This window comes from Aulonocara sp. 'chitande type north' Nkhata Bay, linkage group LG18 (genome assembly GCF_057382095.1).
Source record: "Aulonocara sp. 'chitande type north' Nkhata Bay isolate Kocher_YH1m ecotype deep benthic linkage group LG18, A_spYH_male_GT1.1, whole genome shotgun sequence".
NCBI lineage: Eukaryota > Metazoa > Chordata > Actinopteri > Cichliformes > Cichlidae > Aulonocara > Aulonocara sp. 'chitande type north' Nkhata Bay.
In genome coordinates, this window is record NC_141361.1 from 13,862,467 (window position 1) to 13,882,438 (window position 19,972).

The 19,972-nt window shown below is 40.5% G+C and overlaps 1 protein-coding gene across 1 annotated transcript in view; it reads left to right on the top strand.

Annotated features, from left to right (window-relative positions):
• The window catches only part of prkci (protein kinase C, iota), a 44,781-nt gene that overhangs the window by 14,968 nt on the left and 9,841 nt on the right, over nt 1-19,972 (top strand). The window contains exons 3-13 of the mRNA XM_086273669.1: nt 1,919-2,008; nt 4,247-4,297; nt 5,569-5,654; nt 6,202-6,339; nt 6,429-6,483; nt 8,453-8,508; nt 9,456-9,632; nt 11,357-11,454; nt 17,259-17,345; nt 17,460-17,595; nt 17,744-17,831. Coding sequence (XP_086129795.1) covers nt 1,919-2,008; nt 4,247-4,297; nt 5,569-5,654; nt 6,202-6,339; nt 6,429-6,483; nt 8,453-8,508; nt 9,456-9,632; nt 11,357-11,454; nt 17,259-17,345; nt 17,460-17,595; nt 17,744-17,831 — 1,062 coding nt within the window. The remainder of the gene's footprint in view (nt 1-1,918; nt 2,009-4,246; nt 4,298-5,568; nt 5,655-6,201; nt 6,340-6,428; nt 6,484-8,452; nt 8,509-9,455; nt 9,633-11,356; nt 11,455-17,258; nt 17,346-17,459; nt 17,596-17,743; nt 17,832-19,972) is intronic.

A 19,972-nucleotide genomic window follows, 5' to 3' on the forward strand; every position in this document is an offset into this window, starting at 1 on the left:
CACCATTGTACGTGAAAAACTTGCGATACATCGTGTATATTGGATATATCACCCAGACCTACCTGAAATATGATAAAAACGTCTCAGTTCAGAAAAGAACGCCAAGGGTTGCTCCCAGTGGGCTTCAGAAGTTAAGGTGACTTCTGTATGTAGGTGGCTTTTCTTGTAAACACAAAAATGGCTTCTTAACAATTACACTTAAACCAGTAGGCTGATCTTGAGATAAAGAGTTGAGAGCCAGCAACCTGAATAAATCATTTTGGGCTTTGGGAAATTGTGTTTATAACAAATGACTCATTTGTCAATCCAGTGAAGCAGTAATGAAAATATTTTAATTGCAGCCATAAATATCAAGGGCGCTCCTTACATACACTGTACAAGACATGCTTGAATAAGCTTAAACAATTAAATCTTTCAATATCACAAAGCATTTTAATACGTCACCTTTTTGTCCATGAACTTGAAAAGCAGAAAATTCTTCACTATGTTTTAAAGCCCAGATTAGTTGAAATTTTCAGGAAACATGATAAACCTGATGAACCCATTAAAAAAACAACAACCCCATAATAAACCTGATAAACAAAGCGTAACTTCTGTCCTCTTCCTGAAACCAAAACTTTGTCTGTACTGATTAAACCAGACTGTCACGTTTACCTTTGACACAATAGTTGCTGCAGTCCACCCACTAATTCAACATCCACCTCCAGCAGTTTGTATCATTTTACATTTGCACAATGTGTCATAGTTTCCATTCCTGTGCTATTTATACTATCAGCATTTAAAAAAAAAAAAAAAAAAATTTTTTTTATGGTGATCGGTCGGGTCGAGCGGTAAGAGCAGAATTGAGCGTCGCCTTGCCCAGCCTCCTCACGAGTGACCCTGGACTTTTCCTGTAAATGATGAGGAAGTAATTAGATCTGTGTTTGAGTGGCATTTTAATTATTGATCACTGCACAAATAGGCATGTACAATTAAAAATAAAAATGTTCGAAATGGCATCATCGACGTCTGCTCACACCCACACACTTTCAGTGTTTACTTAAAAGTTCATGTGTTGCGTTTTGTATCACACCTACGATTAGAGTGAATTTTTTTGTATTTTAAATGTCAAACTGCCCCGGTGTTTCGTTCACCTTTAACTCTTACAGCCTTTTGCACCGTTTACTGGAAATACAGTTTACCTACCTCTTAATTGTCCTTTGCAGCTGCTTCCCTTGTTGTTCTATGTAAAAAAATTAGCATCCACTTTGTGGATTTTCCTACGGCCACATCTTAAATGCCGTGGTTTCCTTTTTATATTTCTAAGCAGGCTTTAATATTTGCATCTAGAAAATGAAATGCTGATATTTTTGAAAGAACAAAGGAGAGGGGGCGTTCAGACACACCTATTAACTAATTAAATTCCAGTAACAATTTTGGCTTCCACTAATTATTAAAACAAGATCATTGTGATGAGACAAATGTGCTAATTTTTGCCCCTTCATAAACATTTTTGTCTCTTAATAAAACACCAGATTTACTCCCTGCCAGACTATAGCAGGGTTATTTTGTAAAATTAGAAAAAGAAATCCACTTAAATGTGCAAAATCTACAAAAACCTTTTTGATGGCTTGGGAGATTGAGATTGGCTTTATGTGTCTCTGTGTTTCTAATCTCTATTGCTAGTATCTATTCTAGAAACATAGGAAAAAAAGGTGTACATTATGTACTCTACACCATAATTTTTATTTTTCTTTCTTTCTAAAGAGGAAGCTCATTGAAACTTAATAAATGTTGTTTTTCTTTCTGCAAGTAGTTTTACTGCAAAGGAAGTAAAAATATTCTATTGTCCTCCCACGTGTGATTACTCCCAGTAACTTTGGTTTCTTGTGTTCATGTAAATGTGGTGAATGACATCTGGTCTCTCCTCCGCTGCTAGGTGACCCCTGCACTGTATCGTCGCAACTGGAACTGGAGGAAGCTCTGCGTCTCTATGAACTCAACAAAGACTCGGAGCTCATTATCCATGGTGAGCCTTTCTGCTTTTCACACAAGTCCTTTTTTTCTCTTTTTTTCGGCTACATCTACACTTTCAGCGCGTGTTCCTGTATGCTGCTGTTAGAAATATGTTAATTCAGACCAGTTCTGTAATAACTCTAAGAAAAGCCTGTTATTGTTGACTCTTTGCTTTCCCAGTGGTCTACTCACCTCCCTGTTGGGCTTTTTTATAACAAGCCAAACTGGCAGCATTACTGTTTGTTCCATTTCTGGTCATTAAGCTACAGTAGAACAGCCCTCAGGCCTGGATCGTGGCTGACAGCCAGTACCAACACAGACTGCCACAGTTTGACTTATTAGTAGTTAATGTCCTCCTTCATAATCAGGCTCTCCTGCTTTTACAGAGTGAAAAGCGTCAGTCCTTAATGTTGTTTTTAGTTTATAATTACAAGCACTTTAGGCACAAGACAACAGAATTAGAACAGAATTACCTTTTTTTATTGTGAGCCTGTGTTCACTGCAATAATAGATCCTAATATATTTAGATTTTTTTCTTGTCAGAATGAAAAACATTTCCTTGCTTTACTCACTTATCTGCAAGCAATATCATTTTTTTTTCCTTTTTAGCATTTCAGAGTTTTTAATGATTTAGATATAAAAACATCAAAATAGACCATGGGACGTGAAAGACACTGACAAAGTGATTTTGCACAATAAGTTACTGTGTAATATTCGTTTGCCAAAGATCTAGTACACACTATCCGGTCCATATCAAGTTATGTTGTCTTTGGATATGAATTCACAGAAACCTCCCACGTTTTTACAAAAAAGCCTTGCAAACATCTTCTGACAAGCAGCAGTGTTCATTATTTGTTAATTTTCAGTGTTGGAGTTTGAGATTCTTTCCTATTTTCGAGCTGGGTGGGGTGATCTTCGAAGAGCCAGCCACCCACCACATCGGCCGATGTGATCTATTTGCTGATAGATTGGCATTTGTAACAACCAGTAAAAGGAAAATTAAAGTAAAAGGTAAAAATGAGACAGAAGAAACGGCCGTCAACCATGTTATGAGTATTGATGTTGTGTAGTTTGCGATCTCCACCTTCCCTGTTGGAAACAACCAGCATGCAAGCAGAGTTGGGTGGAGCGTAAATGAGTAATCGATGACTTGTTGTGATAATAAAATAACATTAATTTTAAAGTGTATGATCCTATTTTCTATTTTAAGGACTTTTAAATAACAACACGTAACAAATGTTAGAAAAATCTGTTTAGTGCATCTCTGAGGAAAAAATCTATGTGTCTGCAATAAAAATCCCATATCAAACAGGCTGTAGTCATGGCTACAACACATTTCTATGAGAACTATTATTTTTTGCAGCACATAATAAAGAAAAAGAAATCATATAGTTTGTCCAGCAGAGCATGCCTGACTGCAGACAGTGTTTGACAGTAAAGTGATAATGTTAATTAAATTTACTAGTGCAACTGCAATGCTTAAAACCGACATAACAAAAAGTCAACCTAAACATCTGTCCGGTGGCTTGTAGTTTTCTTTCTTTCTTTCTTTTCTTTTTGCTTTTTATGCATCAGTAATCATGTACATTTCTGCTTATGTCTGATCACAGATGGCTAAATAATGCATACAACAAAAAGGCATCCAAACATATGTTTAATGTGCCGCTGAACTGTGAAACAGCATTACTTCTGCTGCTGACGACTGTTTATGGGCCCCGCAGCTAGTTTACCGTCTAAGCTTAATCTGTTTGACATAGACACAACCTCATGAGTCCAGGCTGAGGGGTGATGGTTGTATATGTGGGTAGATTTGATTGGCAGGCTGTGTGTGTTTCAGTATAAAACCTGGGGCTGTGGATAATGTAAAGATTTAATATAATCAGAGGTGGCGGGTCAAGAGTGCAGCAGATTCAAGTGTGATGACTGAAAGAGGATGAGTGAGACATGAAGGGGGATGTTTAGGAGAGGAACTGAGGGCTTCGTGAGGGGCCACCAGGTCTGCTTGTTAACGAGCTCTTTGGCTGTAGCCCACGCCTCGTCTCTGACTCACGCTGCCCCCAGTCTAACTCGAGCGGTCTCTGCTGTCGACTTTGATAAAAATTGTCTTTTCCCAGTTTGTGTAGTATCATACACAAATACACATCATACACACCTGAAAAGAAGTTTTCCTTTTGCTACAGGTTCACCGTGACAATGATAGAAATGTCTGACTTTAAGACTGTCTAAAGTTAGTCATCCTTTTTCTTTCCAGTGTTCCCCTGTATACCAGAGAAACCTGGCATGCCTTGTCCGGGAGAAGACAGTGAGTTGAACCTTTTCTTTCTTTATTTTTACCTCATTTTTAGCAGCTGAACAATCCTGCATTTAACTTGTATTTCAAATCTATCACACACCAAGGAAACCTTAAAACGGCACAGTGGTGTAATGGAGACTGTTCAATGTCTGGGTCCAAGTAAGGACGCTTAACGAGTCTGTGCAGAGAAACAGAAGTTTGTAAAAGCATAGAAACGAAGTACAGTTGCAGAAAATAAATTATCATTTGAATATGATGTGTGCACAAATTGTCTCCTGAGGACAGGAAGTCATGTTTGAGTAACCTCGGTGTACAGTGAAAGGCCTGTAGGTTTATCCAAGTGAAAATACAGCACAACAGTTACATAACTGAAAATTAAAAGCAATACATGCGTGCAGGAGATGGGATGTCCTTACTGTATGAAGATACTTTCAGCCAAAGCAGAATGATCCCTGTGGTGGTTTGATTTAGATTTTATACCGGATGCCATAACCCTCCGATATATACAAGCTTGGGCTCAGCACAAGGAGAAAGCTTATGACCTCTAAGGCTGGGTTTGTGTCTCCTTCCAGTCTGCTTTGCATGTAAGGCAAATGGGTTAACTGCTACACCACAGAGCCACTCTGTTTTTCTATAATTTAGAAAAACATCCACCTCCATTACAAACAATGTGATTCAATGGCTGCCTATGAAGCTGTGAGACAGTGTCAGGCTCACACTACATGATATTTTTGTCTGTTACCATGGTCACTGTGTGAGATTAGGTGATTATACACTCATAAAATCCTTCCTTTTCATCACCAAGAGACATGACAGACTACACGTTCCTCTCATAGGTGTAGTCCTACCGCAGAACGTGCCATAATGAGGCTCTGCCACTTTTTTCCAGAGTGAAGAAGTGGAATAATCACACTGAATAATGTGGTTCAAATTCACTGAAGTTTATTTCATGCAGGAGAGCCAGTAAAGACACATTGATGGTTAAAAGTCATAAGAGATGCCGACTGATTCACAGCTTTGACTTGACATGCAAGAAATGAATTCAATGTTTTTACCTTTTTAAAAATCAAAGAGAGAGTATCGAACCACATTTATAAACTTTAACTCAAACAGTTTTAGCACTTTTCAACAAACAAGATTACACAGAAAATCCACAAAACGTTGCAGAAAGTGTTGTGATGGTGGTGTTTCAAATATGGTTGTGAATTTAGAAAGTTTACATTTTTGTCCGATCACACGTGTGAAGCTGGATGCCTTTTTTTTCTCCCCTCCCTCCACAGAGTCGATATATCGCCGTGGAGCTCGACGCTGGAGAAAGCTTTACTATGCCAGCGGTCACGCCTTTCAGGCCAAACGCTTCAACAGGGTGAGACGTAATGAATTGTGTAGTTCTCTGCACTGCTATGCGTATTTTTAAGTGGTTTTTTTTGTTTTTGATCATCTAACGTGCTTTAATTCAACAGCAGTTCACCAGTAACAATCGAAATACATACTGTTTAGAGGAGCTTTCATGTGGTTGCTGGTAGGTAGCATAACAACAGCAGTGACTCCAGACATGCTTGCAAACGTATGGGACGGGTTGGACTATCATATGGACGTATGCCGAGTGTCCAGAGGGGGGCACATTGAGCACAACCATGTATTTTAAAATTACTGCAATCTTCCATGTAATTGTGTCATTCTTTTTGATACATCCTTTATTTCCCTTCTGTTTTGTACATTAGTGTCTAAATATTGCAGTGGCTTAATGGAAGTTTTAAACCTCAGTGATTTTAAAGTAGTAAGGGGGTTGATTCTAGACGAGCAGACTCGTTCATGTTTCAGAAGTCATTGTTGTCTCTGTGCCACTCTTTGGATTATTCTGTGTACTTGATTATGATAATGATTTTTGCTCCTCTCGCCCACCCGAGCAGCGAGCCCACTGCGCCATCTGTACAGACCGAATCTGGGGTCTGGGAAGACAAGGCTACAAATGCATCAACTGCAAGCTGCTGGTTCACAAGAAGTGCCATAAACTGGCGACAGTAGAGTGCGGCAGACCGATGATCCATGTGAGATCTGTTACCATCAATTAATCAAATACACACTGAATGTTTGTCTCTGTGCTGATTGTACTTTAATGATGGATGTTATTCTGTAGGATCCAATGATGCCCAGCACACAGCCGAGTCAGCTAGACCCACATGAACAGCCAGGTAACACACACATTTAAATCATTTCAAGTTTTAAAGCACAGTTTTCTCTGTTAATTTACATAATATAGTCTGTGAAATTAGCCTCAGAGGCTCAGTTATGTAAGACGGCTCCACAGTGCGTTCGTGCGTTATCACCGATGACTGACGCCATCACCGCTGGGCATTGGGCAGGTTAAGTTGGGTTATGTTAGGTTGCGCCTGTTAGAGTAGCACTATCCACCCAACTCGGTTATGAGTGGAGATGCAATATGAAACTATAAATGTTATAATGTGATCATGTTAATTTAATGCATCAATGGTAGGGCTCTGCAATTAACCGAAATTTAATTTCGGCTCCAGCTGCGACTTGCAGTAATTTTGAAAATAAGACTGCTGAGATAAAACAATTTTTCTTTAGATTTTTTTATTTTTTTTTATTTATTTTTTAAAGCAGTACCACCCCCAACCACCCGAACACACACATGCACGAACATGCACCCACGCACAGGCTGTATTAGCTCAGGTAGAGACTAGGTTTGAAGCACACTACCAAACAGTAAATGCCTGTTGTTTCAGAATTTGAGGTATGTGATAAATAATCTTAACACTCACTAGATTTAAAGTAATTATTATTTTTACCACAGTTCAGTGGTCCCGTAAGAGCACCCTGTATTCCAGTGGGTGCAGCAACACACCCTAAGACAGCACTTGTACTCCACCAGAAGCACTGCAGGGCATTTCAGAAGCATCCCAAAAATGTCTTTCCGCTCTGCGTCATGAAAGATGTACACAGAGTCAGTTTTTGATTAAGCCTGTGTGCAAATTAGCACGAGGGGAAGTCAGTTTGGTTTTGTTTTTAAAATAAAAGACCTCATGCAGACTAAGACCTGATTTAGAGTTCTGTGTAGTCTTTGTTGAGCCTACGATGTAGCCTTAGTAAGTGACCGGCGTCGTCGGCATTTACACATACTGGTGTATTGCATGTTATTTATCGTGTGGGTGTGTCCCCAGTGTTTTATATGTGGTGCTAGCCAAATAAAATACTAGGGCTTTCCCTGGATCCCCACTCTTTGTGGTAGTCAGGTTTTTCCGGGGGCAAATGCATTCATTTAATTCTTTGTACATTCTCTTACATCAATCCTGATAGTTTCAGCAGTCTTCCTCTAGGAATTTGCTGAGTTTTGTGAGTCTTTATATTGATGCCATGGTTATTCTTTATACTAGGGTGATGATTTTTTTTTTCTTTCATTGATAAATTTAAAAACTGCGGTGAAATGAACAGGAGAAATCAACAATGCTGAGCAGGTCAGTCACAATAGTTGCGGGCTAAGTTGACCCAACGTTACAGAAGGTTAATTTTAATCTTAATTTCCCACTGAAGCATAAATCAAACACGCCACAGACTCGCACCATGTGTAATCCCGGGGATTAGGAACAAAATGTGGAACTGATTTTGAGTGCCCATTATTTTATTGCCAGTGTTTAGATAACACCAAACTCAGCAAGGAGCTTGAAAACCTGGACTACACGTTGATCAGCTGATTTTGGGAGCTTACCAGCAGCTCCAGATTTCGAGTGGTTGAGAACTTTGAAAGAGGTTAGGATCATTGTTTGCTGTTAGAGGGGCACCTAAAGCTCAGTTTGCCATTATTGAAGTGCAGATGTCCTTGCTTTACTGATATTGTGGCTTCATTAACATTAAAATAATTTATAAGGTGTAAAGGCATACTTTCCTACTTATGTATTCACAAAATGGTCTGGTTTTGTTGTATTGCTAAACAAGGGTCAATACAAACTGGCTGTTTTCTTTTCGAACCAAGGAGAGAGAAATTACTCTGGTGCTGCAGAGCTGTGAACAAAGCGTGTGACTGTCTCTCACCTATTTTCTCTCATCTCTCCCATTTTCCTTTTTCCTCTCCTGCCTCCCCCTCGCCTTCTGTCTGTCTGTCACTCTGTCTGTCACTTCCCCCCCCCCCCCTCTCTTTTGCAGGCCCTCAGAATAAAGACTCCAGAGAAAGCTTGACTTACGATGGAGAAGAAAAAGAGGTGAGAGAGAAATCTTTTCAAACGCTCTTGATACGTGACTCATAATCTGTCAAACCTGTCATGCTGACTAGATGGATATATGTATATTTAGAAATTGGTGCTGTTTGGGTGAGAGGGAGAAAGATCATCTGTAATTGGAAGCAGGTTTTCATCTGTGAGGATTTGGGTGATCCTTCTTTCACCTGCTGTGCATGCTGGATGCAGAGAGCGTGGAGACGTAGGCACCCGTGTAGTGGTGTTGGTATTGATTTCCTTTGGTAGAGCTAATAAAGTAACCTTTTATCACAGCTCTTAACACCAGAGGCTGATTAATGGCCAGGGATGCAGTTTGGAGGTTGGTAGGGAGGATTGTTGGATGAGGCAGGAGAGCTGGAAATGGATAAAGACTGAATTGAGTTGGACGCCGATAGACTGAGATAACATCATTCGGCCTGCCCTCTTTTATCTTCAGCTCCATGTGTGACTCTGGGGATGGGGTTGTCACGTGAAGGGATGTTAGATAGATAGGTAGTCGAAACGGTTCACTACAGGATAGATTACAAGAGAGCAGAGAAGGCGGGCGAGGAAACGGTGAAGGTGGGAGTCATGTTTACAGAGAAGGAGGACTATAATACAGCCAGGGCCTGATCTAATGGTAGCAGCATGATGGTATTAAATCGAGACAAGAAAGTCATTACTAAGATTTATTGCCTAAAAGTGGTGCTGGGAGCTTTTTTAATATCATTTACAAAATCACCCAAAGGAAATCACACTCGTGCTCAAACCAACTCATCAGCTCTGTCAATAGTTCAGTGGAAAAAAATTATCTTGAGAAAGTCAGAGCCAAAACGATGCGTGATTAATCGGCTCAGAGTTGAATTCATTATGTTTTTGCTACGATAGTATTTTGTGCTTGGCCCCATCACTGGGGTTCCTTACCTTTTTATTTTTTACATTGCACCTCGTAGGCACGGAGTAGCAGAGACACAGGGAAATCGACTTCCAGTCTGGGCCTGGCCGACTTTGACCTGCTGCGGGTGATCGGCAGAGGTAGCTACGCCAAGGTGCTGCTGGTACAGCTGAAAAAGACTGAGCGCATCTATGCCATGAAGGTCGTCAAGAAGGAGCTGGTCAACGATGACGAGGTAAATCAGAAGAGGTGTAAAGACTGCTGATGCCTGACATGCTTACCAGACATAAAATCACCTTTAATAAAGGAAAAGAAAGAAATCAAAGAAATCTGGATGAAATCTGATGAAATTTTTGTACTTGTGTATCAAGGGCGATCTATTATATTCTTTTTAAGATCCATATTTTTATTCTTTGGAGTCGCTAGAATAGCTTTGTATGATTCAGTTCAAAATATTTGGTTTATGCTATACGAGACTCCCTCAGATCATCCTTTGTCTCAAATTAACAGAACTGTACCGTAAATATGAGAAAAGGTGGGCAGAGTAAAATGGAGATGGCCCGTCAGAATCTAGTAATAGATCCATGTCCTGATCTAGACCGCAATCCACCTGTTGGTGAACTAGGATTTAGAGCATCTGAAGCCTGAGCTTTTGGCTCACACGATCTACTTACACATACGGTGAGCATGAGTTCATAATAAAGGCTTCTTAAAGTGTGTAGTTTCCACCAAAATGGGTGATTTTTGTTGTCCTACGCAGTGGTTTGAAACACATTTTTACACAACATCATGGAAAATGATTATTTGAACCAGTGTTTTTGCTCCTTTCTGTGTAGGCGTATGTAAAGAGGAGGCAGTAAGGCCGTTTTAACAGCTGCCGCTAATGATCTTTTGTTTTAGTTGCTCATTATTTTTTGTCTTTGGTTAACTGTTTACACAGTAAAATGTTTGAAAAACAAGAAATTGACAGCAAAGTTTCTTAATTTACTAAAGTGGGACCTTCAGTTTGTTTGTTTTGACTGTTCAGAAGTCCAAGATCCAGAGTGTTTCAGTTTTTAATGCTCACATGGAAGGATTTTCAAGCACAAAGTGGCTTTTTGTTCTTAATGGCCTTGAATGCCAGTAATTATCGAAATAGGTGCAATTATTTTTAGTCAAAACATCATTAATAGTTGACTAATCACTTGAGATTTTAATGTTCTCTTACTGACTCTTTAATAGATAATCAACTGACTCGATATTTTACTGTTTTTGATTTATTCAGACCAGCAAACTCCAGAGGTCTAAAGCTGTATATCTGCGAGGATGGTGCCACTGTCACTAAAGTCCATACAGTGTGACAAGACGCCAGGACTCGCTCTGTGAGGTTAATTAATAATTAAGCAATCAGTCTCCTGTCAGTCTAATTAATATGACTAGAACAATCAATGGGAGCTGTTATTGCTAACACGCTGATTGGTGTCATGTGATCCAGCATCGCTCTTATGTATCCCTTAATACTCAGAGTTAGACTGGCGGCTTTGAAGAGATCTGTCAGCCTAAGAACGTGCAGATAAACCATCACGTCATGGAAAATTGATCTCCGTGAACACATGTAGCAGCACAGCCGGTGGCAGCGGGAGTAGTTAGCCTTGATTAGGCGCACTTAGCGTGATTGACAGATTGACAAGTGCTTCTTGATCAATGGCAAAGTGTTGTGCCGTCCCTGCCCTGTCAGCGTGAGCAGCATCCGTGTCCAGACATATTATCATCCAGCTACCGATAGAGGCCAGCCCCCGCTTCTACTGGCTCAGCCGTTTTCCCCCACCGCTGTCCACCTTACACACAAGTAACTCTCAGGCTTTGTAGGATGGTCGATGGAGCCCTGTGCTTATTCAGCTTTTAGTTAGCTCAAGGGCACTATGTCACAAACATCCCTTGATTGACATTTGGGTGTTTCTTTGTGTGTTTTTGTTCCAGGACATCGACTGGGTTCAAACAGAAAAGCATGTCTTCGAGCAGGCCTCTAATCATCCCTTCCTGGTCGGCCTTCACTCCTGTTTCCAGACAGAAAGCAGGTGAGCTTTGCTATTGCATGAGTCGTGATTATTATTATTATTATTATTATTATTATTATTATTAATTTATTTATTTCACTAGGCTTTGGAAAAATCCTCTGTATATAAGAGCTACACCAATTTACAGGTCTAAGGAGGGACTGCTGCCTGAATCAGGTTATTCTGGTCATTTATTCAGATTTTTAAGTTACAGTTTTTCTTTCTTCTGATTATCAAACAAAATGATTGAGAAAGCAGTCAGTGGGATATAAATCCAGAGCATACCATACCTTAAATTTTACCGTCCCAAATGAAATGAATCTAAAGACCCAGATTTCTTGCTACAGTTACATATTTCTAAATTTTCTAAATAAAGCTTCACAAATGCATTGCATGGCTTCTCGCAGAATTGCACTGTGCTTGTGGCAGTATTGGAGTCAGGGTGCAAAAAGAGGGACACCACACTTTCTTAAATACATTAATAAATATCATTAAATATCCCCATAAGAGTTGGACAATCAGCTGTCTTTCAACTGAGTTCCTCATCACCACGACAAACATGGTGAACCAGCCGTAATGGACGGCTGCAGGTTCTAGTTTTCTGCAGGACTTCTGTCACCAGCAGCATTACACCACGATGGCGTTAGAATTTCTGAAGATTAGGCTTTTTGGGGATTGGTATGAACATAACCTGATCAATTTAGGGATGCACAAGAGGGAAGGGCTGGGGCTACCTGGTTGGCTGAAGGGGATTGTTCACTAGTAAATAATTTGCACCCTTGTTAATACACCTGGACAACACCCACCCTAGAAAAGTAAAGTTACAGTCAGTGAGTAACTATGTTGGAGTAAATACATAAATGCATCCCTGTGCCTGCATACGTTTCCTCCTGCAGCCCAAAGACAAGCATGTTAGGTGAACTGGTGATTCTACAGTGGCTGCAGGATGTGAGCTAGCTCAAAGTGCTGTGTGAATGAGTGATTGGTCCTGGGGTTCAAGACTTGGCTTGTCTTCTACAAGTATAAAGTTGGTGGTTCCTACTAGAGATGGCACGATACCACTTTTTTATGTCCGATACCGATACCATAAATTTGGATATCTGCCTATACCGATATGAATCCATTATAGTGTTTTGTTTTAATCAATAAAACTGTTTTTTTAATATCTTGCTGCATTTTGTATAAGTTCATACTCAAGTTTTAAAAAAACAAAAACACTAAAGCTATTCTGTTATACCTGTATGTAAAAAATACACTGCACCCAAAATATTTCATAATTCAGCAATACTGATCAATCTAAAAAACTTAAACCTACTCCATCCTCCTTATTTTGGTATTTTAAAAAGTACTTAGCGTAAATACTAAGCAACCTAACTAATAGGGTTCCAACTCCCAGCAACAAAAAAAAAAAAAAAAAAGGAAACCACCCCTCACGCTCCACCTTATGATGCTTAATCGATGTAATCAACCTTAATTTGATGCAATGTGGAAAAAAATGCACAGAAATCAATTATTTTTCAAGAAATATTAAATGGATTCAACATCTTTCTTCAACAGAATTGCAGACTGCACAGATGGTGCCTTCCCAAAGGAAAAAGTACTATAGCTTACTAGGGTATATATATTAGACTTAATAGTTACTATATACAGTAATGGACTTCTATTCATTTTACATCAAATTAAAACTTTGGGTGCAAGATTCAGATAATTATTTATTAAAAGCTAGACATTTTAAATGAGAATAAGAAAGAAAAGTATTTCTTTGTGCCCCCCTTTTCCCTGTTAATGCCCTATCAGCCCCCCTGGCTAAACTTTGCTAGATCCGCCCCTGCACAGTTACCAGCTGTCAGCTACGTAGAAAACGATCGTGGTGTACAAAGTAATATTAAATAAATTCTAACAACAGCTTATCAAGCTTAAACGTGCTGCTGTTGTTTATCCGCTGGTTTCCTCTTTCTGGTGCAAAGTGGGCGATAAACAAACAAGAGAGACGGAGTTGCGACAGAAAAGCCGATCAGCTGATCATTAAGCAGTTTCATGATTGAAGTAGCAGCAGGGGAGAGAGAGAATAAGAGGCAGTCGCTCCATATATCGGTTGTTAAGCTTAATGCTGGAATGCTTTACAAACATTCAGAGATGAACTTACACACTTGCTTTACTTCTCTCTGGGATAACTTTCTCGGAGATGAAATGCCGGGTTGGTAGCGAGGCTACAAATGCTGAACCAGACCGCCGACAGGTCTCGCACGCCACAGCCGCTCTATCACGTGATGCATACTGCTCCGACTGCTAAGGTTATGAGCCGAGTTATGCCATGTGCTTTCATGATATTTAATGGATCGGATTACATTTTTATTTCTCTCCGATATCCGATCCAGTAATTTAGGCCAGTATCGGACCGATACGATACGTAATATCGGATCGGTCCATCTCTAGTTCCTGCCCACTCGAAAGCATCTTTAGGCAAGGTACCAAACCCCAGATGAGGTCATCAAAACACCATTGTACAACAACACAGTTAAATATGCCGCTCCTGTGGTTGAGGTATTATTACCGTATTTTCACGACCATAAGGTGCACTGTGCTAAAAGGCGCAGTCTCAGTTATGTGTGCCCTTACTGTATTTAACACACACATAAGGCGCACTGGACCATAGGGCGCATACAAGTACCGTATGCGTATTTAAAAATAAAGCGGGAGCAAACCTGAATTCGGTACCTTACTCACATTTCTATTGCCGGTAATCGTCATCATCAACAACACACAAGCATACAAGTGTGCATATTTAAAAATAAAGCAGGAGCAAAACTGAGTTTGGTACTCACATTTTTATCATCAATCAAACCCATCGAAGTCCTCATCCTCTGTGTCTGAATTGAACAGCTGCGCTAAATCTCCATCAAACATGTCAGGTTCACTGTCTTCACCGTCAGAGTCACTTTCCGTGCCGTGCGGCTCCTCGGAAACGATGCCGGCTTTTGCGAAAGCTCGAACAACAGTGCCAGCAGACATGTTAGCCCAAGCATCTACAATCCATTGGCAAATTGTGGCGTAACTCGCCCGGCGCTGCCTTCCACTCTTAGTGAAACTGTGGTCTCCACCGGTCATCCATCGCTCCCAGGCCGCTCGCAGCCTTACTTTGAACGGGCGGTTCACACCGATGTCCAGCGGTTGGAGTTCCTTTGTCAGGCCTCCTCCCGGAATGACAGCAAGCTCACAGTTCATTTGCTTCACAAGTTTTTTCACATCGGCTGTGAGATGGGCACGCATAGAGTCACAGATCAACAGCGATGGTGATGCGTGGAAAAAACCACCTGGTCTCCTTACATACACCTCCCTCAGCCAGTCTTTCATCATTTCCTCATCCATCCAGCCCTTTTCATTTGCCTTAATGATGATTTCTGCTGGAAACTTCTCTTTAGGCAAAGTCTTTCGGTTAAAAATCACCATAGGCGGCAGTTTCTGTCCATTAGCATGGCAGCCAAGCACAACAGTAAAAGAAGACTTTTCATACCCCGTTGTGCGTATCGCTACCGTGCTGGTCCCCTTCTTCTCCACAGTGTGACTCACCGGGATGTCAAAAGTGAGCGGGACCTCGTCCATGTTTGTGATGTGGCTGGGCTGGATGTTTTTGTCGCCAATGTGTTTGCTGCAGTAGGAGCGGAAGATGGCCAGCTTATAATCCGCTGGAAGTTGCTGCGCTACCGTAGTCCTGGTCCGGATGGAAAAATGGCACCGTTTCATAAAACGAAAGCACCAAGACGGACCTCCTTGGAAATGTTCAATGTTCATCTCTTCAGCTAGTGAAACTGCTTTTAGCCGAATGGTGACCGTCGAAACGCTTCTCCCGCTCGCTCTTTGCTCGATGATCCACCGCTCGAGTCTTTCCTCCAACTCGGGCCACCTCGCCTTATGTCCGCGGAAACTCAGCTGCGTTTTCTTGACCTGCCGGAGCTTGTTTTCCAGCTTCCTCCATTTGCGAACCATCGATTCGTTAATCTTAAATTCTCTCGCCGCTGCTCGATTTCCATGTTCCTCCGCGTAGCTGATGGCCTTCAGTTTAAACTGTGCTTCGTAAGCGTGTCTCTTTGCCATTTTCAGGGTTGTTAAAACAACGATGTCCTGCATAATGCACATACCTGTTCTTTTATACAGGTATGTGCGATTGTCCCGGTATATACGATCAACGCCCACACTTCACCCTTTAACGTTCTCATGGTGTTCTCTACTACGTCCTCCTTACAACACATAGGGCGCTATAGGGTGCGCCGCACTTTTTGAAGAAAATCTAAGACTTTTAAGTGCGCCTTATGGTCGTGAAAATACGGTACTTCTAAGTAAACAAAACACTTGTTTTTAGGTCATTGAAGCGTGTTCATGGTTAAGGTTATAGGAAAATCCCTGTCGCGGTAAAACATGTTTTGTGACAGTAAACGTAACTAAAATGACAAAGTTTGGTTTTAGAAGCTAACACATAAACAGTCCCTTGTGTTTCATTATACTTTAATCCCAAAGCAGCGAAGAGAGCACAAAGAACACAAGCAACACAAAATTATTAAGTGCATTTTTATTAGGTCATGTGTAAGGCCTGGGTTAGACTTCTGCAGGGAATCTATGTGGGACCTACAGTTTCGGCATGAGTGGCAAACGTCATTGCCGACATTTACGTTTGTGCTCCTCTGTTCTGTGTTAAATAGCTTGTGGTCGTGTCCTGGTGTTATATGTGCGGTTACACCCACGATGTAAACAAATAAAATGCTGGGACTTTTTCCCTTCTGGGTCGCCTCTCTTTGTTGTGGACAGATTTTGTCACTCGAGTTTTTTTTCAGTTCTTTGTAGATTCCCCTTTGATTCCCTTACATTCCAGTAGTTTCATCTGTCTCCCACCAGGAATTTGCTGACATTTGTGAGCCTTTATATCAATGCTATAATTATTACTCCTTATATTGAGGTGTCGATCAATATTCACTCACTGATAAATTAAAAAACAGCGGCGAAAAAGGTATCGCGGGTCGGGTTACGGTGTAGTTATGAAATGTTGGTGGATGTATATGTTTGAAGTATAAATCAGTCAGGCTGCTAAGTTATAGTAAAATCAGTTAATTTTGGTCATTGTTGGAATCTCTTATTCACTAACTTCAAATTTAAATACAGGGTTATATGGTAGGGATTTTGGCCCTACCATATAACCCAACTGTCTGGTGGTGCAGGTAGGAGCTAAAAGAGCCTCAGGCAGCAGCAGACTCATGGGAGACTCGTGCAAACCTGCAGGTGGACTGTGAGGCCCTGAATTTTGACTGTCATCAATATTTCTCAAGTTCCTCTGAGAGAGCGCCTTGAGGCAACTTTTGTTGTGATTTGGCGCTATATAAATAAAATTGAATTGAATTGAGAGGCAGATTTAATAGGTCTTAGTGATCGAAGGCTTGCTCTCCGTCATAACATTTTGAGCTGAACTGAAGAGCAAGTTTGAGATTTGAGTGAGGGGCAAAAGTACGCAGCTGTAAAGGAGAGATGTGTTCTTTTTTTGTGCACGAGAACTTCATAAAAGCAAGAAAAGTAATCGCTTAGTGGAAAAATGTTTTGTTATGTTTTTATCGCCTTTGGAAGTAAAAATTTAATTGAAGCTGTAGTAAATATCCACCCCAGGCTGACTGTGTTACATGCAAGTTTTATACAGTGAGTGTAATAAAATCAGTAAAGCACATTAGCAGGAAAAAAAAAATGAGAGCGCTCATCCAGCCACCCTGACAGATGTCTTATGGATGATTGAAAGATGACTAATTCTGTATTTAAGAGAAATTAACTTCTGTTTCTTTCTGCAGACTCTTCTTTGTTATTGAATATGTGAATGGTGGAGATCTCATGTTCCACATGCAGAGGCAAAGGAAACTCCCAGAAGAACATGCCAGGTACAGTCTGGCCGTTTGCTTCACGTGTGATTAAAGGGACAGATGCGTTTTTAATTTCTTTATGCAGCTGGAGCTGAATTTAAAAACACAGTAATTTCCCTCTTTGGGTTTCAGATTCTACTCAGCAGAAATCAGTCTGGCGCTCAACTACCTCCACGAGCGGGGAATCATCTACAGAGACCTGAAACTGGACAATGTGCTGCTGGATTCTGAGGGTCACATCAAGCTTACAGACTACGGCATGTGCAAGGTGTGGTTTACGGATTAATGTGGTTTGTAATGATACCGCAGTGCACTTTGGATAAAAGCACCTGTACAGCTGCAGACGTGTCGGTTTACAGCCCTCTGAGATGATCTCACAGCTGATGATCTTTCTTTCTTTTTTTTTCTTCTTTCAGGAGGGCTTGAGACCTGGCGATACGACGAGCACTTTCTGCGGTACCCCCAATTACATCGCCCCCGAAATACTCAGAGGAGAGGATTACGGTGAGGATTACGACATGGAAGCACTTACCAGAAATGCTATCTAATTCTGCAGTTAGAAAGTGTGTGAGGCAAAACTGGGTTTATCTGCACTAACACACTCAAGCTACATTATATATAAACAATTCAACAACTGTAGACAAACGTAGGAACACATTTTCTTTGGATACATATTAGTTTTTTTAATTTAGGATATATGTAATTTATTTAAATGGTGCCCGACATACAGCAGTGATCTTAGTGCACAAAGGAAAACTGTCACCACTGTCGCCAATACCCCACAATACACAAGCCAGGTATCTTACACTGTCACCATAAACCAGGGCTACTAGTGGGTAGTGATTGGTAGAAGAGTTTTTTGCAACCTCTGGGTTATTTATTTCTTGGTTTAAAAAAAACAAACAAAACAAAAACACCTAGCTGAAATTTGTGTATGGTTCTGCATTGCAATATAAGTGTGTGCAACCGTCTTTAAATGTTTTCCAACAGTTATTGAAGCTGTTATTATTTAAATCAGCTCTATTTTCAGCAAATGTAATGATAAAGTGCATTAAAAGTTTCCTAACTACACCCTGAAAACAAGTTTTAAAAAGCTGTTTTCTCCTGGAAGTTGCTCTTTTAGCACCATCTTTGCTGTTGGGGATTTCTCAACTAATCTAATCTGGGTAATTCAGGACTCCTCTAATGTCTCTAATGGTGAGGCACACCTATTTGCAGGATGGGCTTAATGTGAGAGGGGGAAAATAGGAGTGAGAGATGTTCTGTTACTCGTGTAGTCCTCTAACTTTCTTTCTGAGGTGTCATTTTAACCCCTCAAATGTAGCAGAAATCACATTCTGCCGTGCCGTTAGCTTGTCCACATGGGGATTTTTGGTCAAAGTTATGGTTTATATAGCATCCACACCCCTTGATGAAAAGTAAAGACCCAGTTGGGTGACATTTAATGTCTAAAAACGGTAGTTTTTAAAGTTAAATAGCGTGCTTGTCTGTTTCTCTAAATCTGCTGACCTCTGCCTGTGTATGTCTTACTTGCCTAGCAGCCATTTCTGTCTTCATTCAGCAGCTATTCAGTTAATGCTACATTAATTCAGTTAATTTGCGCGGTTTAATTATAAAGTTGAGAGACAGCCCAAAAAGAAATGCAGTAAAATGTAAAAATGTGCAGATACATTTGGGGGGGGGGGGGAAAGAGGCATTTGTAATATTCATTGAATCACAAAGAAGCAGATTGAGGAAAAAATTAAGTTGTAAAACAATTTTGTGAAGAAAAAGTTTGAGATTTTGAAATGCTGATTAAACTTCAGTAGTACTAACAGTTGCTAACACAATGGGTTTGTTTGATAACATTAACTCCATTCTTTAACACTGGTTCATCTACAAAAGGCATTTTGTAGAGGCAGCCGTGCACTAACAGAAGTAGCTCGACTTGAACGGACAGCTTTATTCTCACATTTCGTCTTTATTCTTGAAATTTTTACTTTATTCTCAACATTTGGACATAATGATGAATTAATCATAAATAAATACTGCTCCATCTAAACTCATATAAAGAGTCCAAATTGTGTGAAGCTGGCAACTTAAAGCATCTCGTAGTTCAGATGTACTTTCAGCTTCTCGGTGAAATATCAGTTTCTACATCCTCAGTGCTGCGTGTTCGACTATCCACACACGCAATGCTGTAAAAATAGAAAAGCCTCCTTGGTCACCAAATGTGGTGTCATGGCAACAAATTTTACAGTTAAAAGAAAAAGTTTTTGATTGTTTTTCCCTCCTTTATTTAAAAAAAAAACAACAACACATATGAGCACAGCAGCTGTTTTTAGACACAGTAGGAACAGCACACGTGTGAATAATGAAATTAATGACGGCTGGGTTTGATTTTAGCTGCTCGCTCAGCTGTCGCGCTGCCGAGGCTGCTTACAACACCTGCGCTCTTCATACTGTGATGGCTGTAGTGGGAAAGTTGTTTTGTTTTTTGTTTTTTAAATGGGCCGAACGGCAAATTGTGTGGACATCAGAGTCACAGCAGGGGCATGTGTGATCCAGTGTAGGTCCACCATTGTTCTGAATGTGATCCCTTATCATTCAAACTGTTAACCCGATCAATGAGATGATTATACTTCACTGACTCCACGATGATCACA